The 12,522-nt window shown below is 41.6% G+C and overlaps 1 protein-coding gene across 1 annotated transcript in view; it reads right to left on the minus strand.

Annotated features, from left to right (window-relative positions):
- The window catches only part of LOC138261947 (macrophage mannose receptor 1-like), a 683,716-nt gene that overhangs the window by 533,057 nt on the left and 138,137 nt on the right, over positions 1–12,522 (minus strand). The window contains exon 9 of the mRNA XM_069211540.1: positions 8,940–9,053. Coding sequence (XP_069067641.1) covers positions 8,940–9,053 — 114 coding nt within the window. The remainder of the gene's footprint in view (positions 1–8,939; positions 9,054–12,522) is intronic.

Consider the following 12,522-nt stretch of genomic DNA (forward strand, 5'->3'; position numbering starts at 1 on the left):
GGACTCGGGGGGGCAGTGGGGGGTGTGGGAGACCCCTATCAGTGCCAGGGAAGGAATTCCCTGGCCCCGATAGTGCCTACCGCCATGGTTCGCATGGCGGTTCCCGAACGCCAGAAACCGCGGCGGTAAGCAGGGTCATGATACCGTTGGCGGTCTTGGGTCGACCGCCGGACCGGAGTGCGCAGACTCCAGCCCGTCGGTCATGACCGCCGTGGCTGTCGGAGTGGGGAAGTGGCGGTCGGTCGCGGCGGTGACCGCCGCGGTCAGAATGCCATTTTTAATACCGCCGGTCTGTTCGCGGTCCGACCGCCGCCTCTCCGCCGACCGGCAAGGTCAGAATGAGGGCCTAAATCTCTTAAGTCCGAAACAGTGCACTTTATTCAGTGAAACAATGAAAATGTTCCCATATTAAGGTTGGAGAGTTCAGCATAGACTCGGCTTAGATTCAACTTGTAAGATGGTGCACAATAATTTTGAGGAAGAAATGATATGTTCCAAAGAAAAAGTTGGAGGTTCAAATGAAATTGCTGCCGAAGTACAGGAGAGTATCAGCCAACACGTGTTTCACCCCGTAATGCGAATACGCCAGGGCTTTCTCAAGGCTGTAAAGGAATATGCTGGTCTGAGACACAAGAATTTACTCTAAGACAAGTGAGAGTAGCACCCAGACGGTGAAAACCCTAAGTGCATAAAAGGTAAGCATGCGTCATATTTGGAGTGCTCCCATTTGGGAAAAAGAGAAGGAAGAAAAAGTGTGAACCACAGATATATGTGTCCCAGTCCGTGTAAAACACCAAGAGAGAATACAAACACCCATTCTATGATATGAACAAAGGACATACAAAGTCCTAACTGTGCCCTCTCAAGAAAACAGAGAAATATAAGCAAGAGCACACTGAGGAAAGAATAACATCGTCAAAACCCACTTGTAAAAATCCGTAATGTTAAGAGATACAGACAACCATCCCAGGGGCGGTTGAGGGAAACATAAGTAAGAAAAAGGCTGTATCAGATGTAGTGCTGGCACTCAAAAGTGAAATATATATAGTCCAATGTTATCACCAAGGGTGTGATGAATTAAAAAGAAAAAAGAAGGATAAAGACAGTGCATCACAAATGACTTATCCAAAAGTCAAAATACATATCAAGGTAAACTAAGAGCAAAGAATTTCTTCAGGCACAAATGCCACAGTGGATTTAACAGTGCTGTACATAAAAATACATATCATATGCTAAGTGCATCGTACTAACAAAATGACTTCAAATGAATGCTTAATGCAGAGAAACATCGAGAATACCGTGTGGTGCCCATGCCGTTAGATACAACGAAAAAACCATCCCCACGTCTTATAGACAGTACAGTAGGCAAAGAGAATCAATGACATGATCAAATTAAATAGTTAGCCCCGGTAATTTGGGTGAAACAGAGAATTAAAAATAGTCAGAAATACTACCAAGCGGTAACTAATAGTACCGGGAAGTAAGGGAAACACCCTTAGTGGCCCCCTTAAACTATAAACAGAATATAGAGAGTACAAATCTCAAATGCTGACCTGGTTCGGAAGGCAGTCAAGAGAGTTCAAGGTTCCGACGCGTCCATCTTCTAATCTTCGTGGACGCGCCGGAGAAAACGCCCATATTTATAGTCAATAGTCCTTCGTCTGATTGGAGATTGTCAACACAGACGAAGGACTAACGAGATGGTGGTAAATGAAAGGAGTCGTCAGGAGAATCAGCGCCATCTTTAAAGAGGATTTTCGAGAGCGAAGAGCAAAGTAAGCCATGGGTGTAATAAACTAGTAGTAAAAGCAAGAGAAGGAGAGAAAGAAAACGGGAAAGAAAAGAAAAGTGAAAGAAGCAGATATAGCATTCAAGATCAAATAACAAGAAGATAAATACATCACATTTTTGAATTTTTAGAATAGGGAAACTTGTAGAAAGCACGTTATTAATCAGTCCAAGTATTCCGCTGTCACATAACAGCGGCAGCTGTGCTGGTTCTTCCTGCCATATCCCATAAGTAGGATAGCATGAGTGGCATAGTACAAGAGGAGAACAAGTAGTACAATGGCAACTATTTACATTAACCAGTAGTGCCACTCATGATCCTTATTTAAACCATTAATGACTGTGTCATAGTGAATGATCATCCGACTTTCCTCTTGACGTAAGCGTGGTTTCCAATTTTTGGATATTGCGAAAGTGTTCTTGAATTCGAACTTTAGGAGGACGAATGGTACTTCCGATGTAAACTAATTGGCAGGGACACCACAGAGCATAAACAATGTTGATACTTTCACAATTTATGAAGTCTTTAATCACAAAGTCCTGGCCTTTAATTGTTACTTTGGTTGTTTTGTTGAGACCTAATTTGCAAATGTAACATTTTGTGCAGGTATAAAAGCCCTTAGGTTTAGGAAAATAAGAATCATACGATTTCACTTTAAAGAAAGAGGGGCAAAGTTTGTCCCTGAGATTAGGAGCTAGACGGAAGCCAATTTGTGGGTGGTCAGAAATAAATTGGTTAATAAAAGGATTATTTTGTAATAGATGCCAGTGTTTCTGAAGATATTTCCTAATTGAGTAGTGGCCATTATGAAATTCTGTGATCAAACGAACAGTCGTATCCTGTTTGGACCGGCGTATAGTATTGATCATCTTGTTACGGTCCATATTGCCTAATTTATCTTGAGTTAGGTTCAAGGACATCTTATTGTATCCCCTGGCCATGAGTCTCTCTGCCATTTGACTGGATGAAATTTGGTAATCAAGGAGATTCGTACAGTTCGTTCTGGCTCGTCTATACTCACCTTGCGGAATGTTCTTGATTATGCTGGGAGGAAGGCAACTGGTTGTGTGCAAGATTGAATTGGCAGCTGTCTTTTTTCGGAAAAAAATTGTCTGTAGTTTGTCATTTTCTACATAAATCCAGAGGTAGAGATATTCTACCTCAGAGTTAGAAATTTGATAGGTAATATTGATGCCCCATTTGTTAGGTACTAGAGACTTCAGAAATTTCATCAGTAAGGCCTTCTGGCCTTGCCATATCATCAAAATATTATCAATATATCGTCCCCAGTAAATGATGTGTTGAGAAAAGAGTTCATTTCGATCACTCCAGAGCCATTCACGTTCTACAGCTCCCATCAAAATACAAGCGTACGGCGGAGCAAATTTTGCCCCCATTGCCGTCCCTTGTAGTTGAAGATAATACTGACCATCGAATAGGAAATAGTTGTGTTCTAAACAGAACTGCAGCATTTCTAGGATCATTAGATTATGTGTTGTGAATGTTACAGGTTTGGTCGAAAGGCTTTTTCTAACCGCATCTAAGCCATCTTGGTGTCTGATGGCGGTATAAAGGCTGACAATATCTATAGTAACTAGAATGTAGTCCGGTTGCCAATCAATATTTTGTAATTTCTGAATTATGTCTTTTGTGTCTCTAACAAAGGATGGTAAATTAGTCATGAAAGGTTGTAATACATGATCAATTAGTGTTCCTAATTTAGAGCATATGGAGTTCATACCAGATATAATAGGTCTACCTTTTGGAGGATAGTCTTTTTTGTGAATCTTAGGTAAAAGATACAGGGTGGGAACCGTGGGGTGTGATGAAAAGAGGGCAGACCTTTCTTTTTCAGAGATAATTTGGCGAGAATGCCAAAAGTTTAATAGAACTGATAATTTATGTTGTATTTCAACTGTAGGGTTGGAGGCGAGTCGTTTGTAACACTTGGAATCTTGGAGTTGTCGGTATGCGTCCTTGAGATAGTCAGATGTATTAAGAATAACAATATTCCCTCCTTTATCGGCTTCCTTTATAATGATATTGGGATTGCTCCGTAATTTCACTAGGGCACTTATTTACTGGCGAGTAAAATTCAAGGAGAGATATTTGCGCTTTTGACAGTAACGTTCATATTCTCTATCTAAATATCTCATAACAGCTGTTGAAAAAAGATCTATGGAGTTACCAGCCGGAAGAGTGGGGGTAAAAGTCGACTTGGGCCAAAGGTCGGAAGGATGATATTGGTTAATGTTCAAGTCTAAATCGTGAGCCACTGAGGAAAGAGGAAGATCCGATTCAGTGGTATTGGACAGATTACATAGAAGTCCAATGTCTTCCAGGTCCTGCACAGAAATGTCACTTGATTTGGATGGGAGAGATGGTGAAGGGGAGGAGGAAACAAATGTGGAGAAGAAAGATTTGAGTTTGAGTTGATGAACGAATTTGAAAAAGTAAATTTTAGTTTGGGTAAAATTGGGTAAAATTCCAAAACTTTGTGGGGCAAAAGGACAAACCTTTGTTCAAGGAATATTGTTCTGTTGAGGAGAGCTCATAATCAGAAAGATTAACAACTAGTTGGTCGTCTGGTTTTAAGGTCGTAAGGTCTTGCTGCGGGCTCTTGTTTGTATACCTGCGGCACCTGGTGTTGAAATTGAGGTATCTGATGGTTTGGCCTGGGTATCTTTTAAAGTTCCAAGACGAAATCGCCGTCCTTCTTCGGAAAAATGTACCTGTGGTCTATTGGATGGGTCCCTGTCAGATTCTTCAGAAGATTCTATTTCAGAGGATGGAATAGTTTCAGGGCAGCTCTGTATATCAGGTAAAATATTGGATTCTTGAATGTTGTCATATTTTTTACTGAAAGTAAAGATTCGCCCTTGTTGGTAATCCCTGAGGTCTCGTCTAAATTTGCGATTCTTTCTTTGGATAATGTCTGACTCATAGCTATCAATTATGTTGTTAAGAATAGCATAATTCTTAGTGGTGATGTCACCCCAGTTGGCCTCTTCAATGCGTTGGGTCAGTTGATCGACCTCTTGTTTGTGCCTTTCATATTCCTCTTGGGAAATGTCAATATCCAAAAATTGGAAACCAAGGCACCACTCGTGGAACACTATAATGAATACCATCCATATGAACGTAACTTCATCTTTTGTGGCCTTCGACGCATTACCATGTCCCAAAGGGGGGGCAATTTACCTTTACGCTTACGTCAAGAGGAAAGTCGGATGATCATTCACTGTGACACAGTCATTAATGGTTTAAATAAGGATCATGAGTGGCACTACTGGTTAATGTAAATAGTTGCCATTGTACTACTTGTTCTCCTCATGTACTATGCCACTCATGCTATCCTACTTATGGGATATGGGAGGAAGAACTAGCAAAGCTGCCGCTGTTATGTGACAGCGGAATACTTGGACTGATTAATAACCGCTTTCTACAAGTTTCCCTATTCTAAAAATTCAAAAATGTGATGTATTTATCTTCTTGTTATTTGATCTTGAATGCTGTATCTGCTTCTTTCTCTTTCTCTTTGTCTATGTTCTAATAATGCGACTTTGGTCCGACTTTCACTTTTCTTTTCTTTTCTTTCCCGTTTTCTTTGGTCTCCTTCTCTTGCTTTTACTATTAGTTTATTACACCCATGGCTTACTTTGCTCTTCGCTCTCGAAAATCCTCTTTAAAGATGGCGCTGATTCTCCTGACAACACCTTTCATTTACCACCATCTCGTTAGACCTTCGTCTGTGTTGACAATCGCCAATCAGACGAAGGACTATTGACTATAAATATGGGCGTTTTCTCCGGCGTGTCCACGAAGATTAGAAGATGGACGCGTCGGGACCTTGAACTCTCTTGACCGCCTTCCGAACCAGGTAAGCATTTGAGATTTGTACTCTCTATATTCTGTTTATAGTTTAAGGGGGCCACTAAGGGTGTTTCCCTTACTACCCGGTACTATTAGTTACCGCTTGGTAGTATTTCTGACTATTTTTCATTCTCTGTTTCACCCAAATTACCGGGGCTAACTGTTTAATTTGATCATGTCATTGATTCTCTTTGCCTACTGTACTGTCTATAAGACGTGGGGATGGTTTTTTCGTTGTATCTAACGGCATGGGCAACATACAGTATTCTCGATGTTTCTCTGCATTAAGCATTCATTTGAAGTCATTTTGTTAGTACGATGCACTTAGCATATGATATGTATTTTTATGTACAGCACTATTAAATCCACTGTGGCATTTGTGCCTGAAGAAATTCTTTGCTCTTAGTTTACCTTGGTATGTATTTTGACTTTTGGATAAGTCATTTGTGATGCACTGTCTTTATCCTTCTTTTTTCTTTTTAATTCATCACACCCTTGGTGATAACATTGGACTATATATATTTCACTTTTGAGTGCCAGCACTACATCTGATACAGCCTTTTTCTTACTTATGTTTCCCTCAACCGCCCCTGGGATGGTTGTCTGTATCTCTTAACATTACGGATTTTTACAAGTGGGTTTTGACGATGTTATTCTTTCCTCAGTGTGCTCTTGCTTATATTTCTCTGTTTTCTTGAGAGGGCACAGTTAGGACTTTGTATGCCCTTTGTTCATATCATAGAATGGGTGTTTTTATTCTCTCTTGGTGTTTTAAACGGACTGGGACACATATATCTGTGGTTCACACTTTTTCTTCCTTCTCTTTTTCCCAAATGGGAGCACTCCAAATATGACGCATGCTTACCTTTTATGCACTTAGGGTTTTCACCGTCTGGGTGCTACTCTCACTTGTCTTAGAGTAAATTCTTGAGTCTCATACCAGCATATTCCTTTACAGCCTTGAGAAAGCCCTGGCGTACTCGCATTACGGGGTGAAACACGTGTTGGCTAATACTCTCCTGTACTTCGGCAGCAATTTCATTTGAACCTCCAACTTTTTCTTTGGAACATATCATTTCTTCCTCAAAATTATTGTGCACCATCTTACAAGTTGAATCTAAGCCGAGTCTATGCTGAACTCTCCAACCTTAATATGGGAACATTTTCATTGTTTCACTGAATAAAGTGCACTGTTTCGGACTTAAGAGATTTAGGGGGTCATTCTAAAATGACGGGAGCACCGCCAACAGGCTGGCCGTGCTCCAATGGGCATTCTGACCGCGGCGGTACAGCCGCGGTCAGAAACGGGAAACCGGCGGTGTCCCGCCGGTTTCCCGCTGCCCTAGGGAATCCTCCACGGCGGCGCTGCTTGCAGCGCCGGCATGGGGATTCCGACCCCCTTACCGCCATCCTGTTCCTGGCGGTGACAGGATGGCGGTAACGGGTGTCTTGGGGCCCCTAATAGGGCCCCATAATGATTTTCAGTGTCTGCACAGCAGACACTGAAAATCGCGACGGGTGCAACTGCACCCGTCGCACCTTTTCCACTCCGCCGGCTCCATTCGGAGCCGGCATCCTCGTGGGAAGGGGTTTCCCGCTGGGCGGGCGGGCGGCCTTCTGGCGGTCGCCCGCCAGCCCAGCGGGAAACTCAGAATGACCGCCGCGGTCTTTTGACCACGGTACGGTCTTCTGGCGGTTCGCGCTTGGCGGGCGGCTCCTGCCGCCCGCCAAGTTTGGAATCAGGGCCTTAGTCTGTCCTTTCCTTATTTGGAATCTCACTATTTACATTATATTCCAAGTGTGGGAGCCTACCAGCTCACAGTAGTTTCTTATTCATTGATTAGCAGGCATGTGAAGTGTGGTGGAAGTTGAAATGGGGTTGCAGGTGCTTAATAAGAGGAGGAGGAACTAGGTGTAGTAGAAAGTGTGCATGGTGGTGGAAAGTGGAGGATGTGAGAGAGTCTGATTGTGTGCCCAAAATGATAACATCTGTGAGGAACTGAGAGATCTACCAGTTGTGACTAAAACAAGGCATGCAACAGTTTTGAAGGAGAGGTGTGGGGGGGGGATGCAGAGCAGGAGAGTTTCAGAACAAGAGGGAGGTGCAAGAGGCTGTGAGTTGGTGAGAACACAGGAGAGAAAGGGTGACAGACTATTCAGAGGATGCATGTTAGGGTTTGAAGATCAGGATGAAGCAAACAGGTGCGTAAAGAAGGAGTCAACAATGTTAGAGTCTTGGAGGTAAGGAGAATGTAGCTGAGGAAGGGTATATGAGCATGAGAGGGAAGGATAGGAATTAAATAGTGAGCACGTAGTAGAAGTTGAATGTTGTGAGGGAAGCTATAAATGTCTGGTAGTGTGGGGTTAGAGTAGAGTTTAGATGCATCAAAGGGGAGATGAGTAGAAGATAGGGAAACCAGGGCAGAGGAAGGAGAAGGGAATTAGGGGGTTATTCTAACTTTGGAGGAGTGTTAATCTGTCCCAAAAGTGACGGTAAAGTGACGGATATACCACCAGCGGTATTACGAGTTCCATAGGATATAATGGACTCGTAATACGGCTGGTGGTAAATCCGTCACTTTTCCGTCACTTTTGGGACGGATTAACACCTCCTCCAAAGTTAGAATAACCCCCTTAGTGTTTTAAAAGAAATGCAGAAGTGGCTGGACAAAGAGGATGCACAGCTGCATGGGACAAAAGCGAGAGAAAGGAGTTAGATGCTGAGTGGTAGGAAAGAGTCAGTAAGAGGAGAGCTGATTTTAAAGACTATGAAGTCACCCTGGAGCAGCTTAGTGCAATACTATCAAAGTATACCTTTCCAAAAAGACACCAGGAGATTTAAGAAGTTTGGAGTCGCCCATGAGTAACCTTGGGACAATTCAATGAAAGACTCTGGTTTCCTAAAACAACCAGATTTAAGAAACAATTAAGTTCCCTGGAACAAAGTAGGTGCAAACCCATGAGCATAACACAATTTCACAAAAAATACTGGTATAGGTAGGAGTCTGTGGAGTGACCCAGATTGGAGAGGGAGCTGAATGAGCTTAAATACTTTTCCATTTAATTATAACCTGATAGAGCTTTGTTAACTCAACTCCGTCATGTTTGAAAAAACGTACTGCTGACTCTCAATAGTCTTTCAGTTCTTATGAAATGGATCAACAATAACATTTAGAGTGTTTATATGATACAATATAATGGGTAAGCTAAATAATTGACTCAAACGTTTGCACAATGTGCAGCATTGGTGCAGTAGAAAAAATGAGTATTCACCCACCTTATCACATCCTGGATCAGCAGCATCCACTTGCCCTGATTCTTGGGCCAATGGCTTTCTTTTGCAGATGTACCCGAGCTTCTTTTCACAAACATTATCTCCCCACAGTCCTTCCTACAAAATATGGAAAATAAATTATTAAAATAGATCACGCTGCTTTCAACATAACCCAGGTCTCCCCACATCTCTTTAAACAGTTTTACAGTCACATTAACACATATGATATACGTAAATGCCGTACATGTTAGTATTTATTTACAATATACAGAGCACAAGCATATCTGTAGAGCAACCCTAGGAGGTTAGGAGCTGATTCAATATCAGGTACATCTAGTGGGGGTTTAACAATTGTATTTTTTTATTTTTTTATCCCACATCATAAACTATAGCAGTGCAACCCTTTTGGCCTTCCGAAAACCATACTTGCACTGCTGAAGGCTACCTTGGACCCCGCAGCTAGGTTCATCAATGGCGCTAAAAAAAGAGATCATTCCACCCACGACCTCCAATTACTTAAATGGCTACCCTATAAGGCTAGGATACATCTCAAAATTGCGTGCATGACCCATTTAGTGCTGCAGCACAACACCCCTTCTTACCTGCCCCAGAAATTGATCCTATCTGGTGGAAACAGATGTTCAAGAAGCACAAGCTCCCTTCTACTTAAGCCCCAAAAATGAAACAAGAAGAAAACCTACAATTTATATTTTGCTGGAATTGCCCCCAAAATCTAGAACTCTTTTTCTTCGAAATCAGGTGCAACCCTTCCACATCTATCTTCAGAAAAATAAGTAAAAGGTCTACCAACCAACAGATTTCTTTCACACTGAGGCCATACCTCCAACTCCTCATGTTTACCTGCTGTGATGCTCTATTTTACCACATCTTCGTCCACATCACTGAGATCTGCACTGTTTTTAATTTTCCCAAAAATCTACACACCGCCCTGACAGCTACTGGACTTTGTCAATACCAGTTTTTAGGAATGACTGTGTTCCTGTCTCTCTTTTTATAATTTGCTTATGCAACTCTTGTCTACATGATCTATACAATTTATTTGTATATCGCTTATCATTTGTATCATAACTACTCTGTCCCCTGAAAAAGTCTTGTTCGCTCTATGTAAAACTCTATAAATGAATGAACAAAATAAAATTAATTAGTTTTATTTATTTGAGCCATAGGGAACTACAGAAGCTGAACACAGGTGCCATAGAGCTGGTAATACAGCACTTGGTATTACTGATACTGGGTGATATGCAATGCAGAGTTTTAACATGGGGATAACACTAGGAAAGATGTGTTCCTACCCCAGTTGTTTTATGTTTTTGAGAGTTCCAGGCTGTTTTCTGGGTGTATTGAAACTGTTTTTTGTAGGTGAGTATGTACATTGAAAAGCATTAGAAGTATTTTATGTAGAATTTTAGAGAAATCAAAAGTCTTGGTTAAAGTCAGACGTCATGATCCAGTTTCACTGATGGGTTTAGTCTCAGTAAAGTTCAGAGACCTTTCTAAACTCACATCCCTCACATGTGTGATACAATACAATATGTTGCACAGCATACAAAACACAAAAACATTTATAAGAGGCCTCAGAGTAATGGTGCACTAATAAATCACAATCTCCTGAATTTCTCCTGAGAAAACTAATCGACAGAAAGAAGTGCATATGTTAGTTGTATAGTCTTGATTCCACATCATAATACATTAATCCACCACCAGACACTAATTCAGGTTCCTTTTCAATCCTGCTGTCTCCCTCCATCACTCTTTTCTCTTCCTCCTCCTGTCCCCAGTGTGTGTTTTTCTCTATGTTGATCTGTGTAAAAGTGTGTTGAGGATAAACAAGTATTGGGCCCCACAAATAGGTTCGAGTAGACCCCAACTGCAGCCACTGGCTTAAATAAGTCCCTAGGCACCACTTCTAAATAATTTACACAGTGACTATCAAATTTTTACATTTGTGATTCCACTAAAAGACGCATTCAATAGACAAAACATGGCAGAATCTTGTCACCATAAACAATGTATCATGTATGTTTCATGTGTCCTTCAACCTATGAATGACATGAACAAATACACCATGTAATAAATGGTTTTATGAATTGCACCTTACTTTTTAAGGGTCTGGGTAATATTGTTTAAAGTGGAGGGCACTGCAAGGAAGTTATTAATCTCAAACTCTTTTACTCTTACCCAGGTAATAACTACCTAGGAGTGCCTTCTTGAATGGATGATATTGCTTTCTTGATGACCTTTATTCAATTCTCCAGAAATAAATACAATTATCATATGCCAATATAGTGAGTAAAATAGTGTATGTTTGAGTTGTCATACTAAATAAATCAAATCCACATTGTGTCTGGATTGGCTTTAAGTCTGTACTTGATCAGAAAGAAAAGGAATCATTGAAAGTTGAGTGGTAATGATACATTGTATACCAACCCATGACTGCCCTCCTTCATTTAGCGGTGGGGGAGCAATATGTTTCAATTAGCAAAATTGTTGCTGGAAGCGTACCCTACTTAGGGTCATTTGCTTGTTTTCACCAAAGCATCTCTCATCATGGCATTGTATCAGTGCCAAATAAACATAGGCCCAAGGGTATCTAACTGTGACAGTAGACTAGCCAAACCCTAAAACAGGTGCAGAGACAGTAATGTACCTTCAAGCTGTCAGCCCAATCAGATAAAGCACACATATCAATTTCCACCATCTCCTTATAGCACATTCTCTGTGACAGTAAATTGAAGTCATTGTAGCTAGAGCCTTCAAACTGAAAGGGGGGAATTCTGTATAAAGGATCATTGTCACTTTCTGTATTTCATGAGCTATTGAGGTTCATGGTTAGACAATAGTGTTTACTGTTATGGGATGATCAACAGTTTGCATGCCCCCCAGCTCTGGCCTATTGAAATGAGCCTCTAGTGGCCCATTGATCATTTGTCGCACGATGTAGGATCACCAGGGGGGTCTTACCACACATTCATGCAGTGGCACATCAAGCCTCTTACCTTTGAGAGTAGTGCATTATGGAGCACAGAAGAGTGGTGCAATTAGTGACTGTGCTCCCTTGCAGTGAACTGTAAGTCTTTGCACAGAAACAGCCTAATGCTCACACAAAGAGGCATGCACAAAATTAGTAAATGTGTTTCTGGAAAGGCTACACTTCTTATAGTGAAAGCAAAAAAGTGATGGGTGGGCTTCTTGAATTAATGTCTGGCATTGATATTTACTTTAGGCCACAATCTAGTCCTTGCCATCTCAAACCGGAACCAGTCATTTGCAAATCAGCCTTGGTCCTGCGCCAATGGAATTAGTGCAACTGAGATGCCAGGGCAGGTCCCTTCTGAACCAGAACACAAGCAACCACAGACCTGTTTCAGCCTATGTGGGGCTCATAAGTATGGTGCAGCTTATATTCTCTAGCACGGTTGCACTTCAGGCGTTGCACTGAGGAAAACAAAAAAGAGACGAACGGACAACATGAATCAATCTCAGTCACTGGCATTTTGGGCTAGACTGCTTCTATCGGAGCGGGACCAAGACTGATTTGCATATGGCACACCTCTGTCTAATGTAA

Source organism: Pleurodeles waltl, chromosome 10 (assembly GCF_031143425.1).
Source record: "Pleurodeles waltl isolate 20211129_DDA chromosome 10, aPleWal1.hap1.20221129, whole genome shotgun sequence".
NCBI classification, from domain to species: Eukaryota; Metazoa; Chordata; class Amphibia; order Caudata; family Salamandridae; genus Pleurodeles; species Pleurodeles waltl.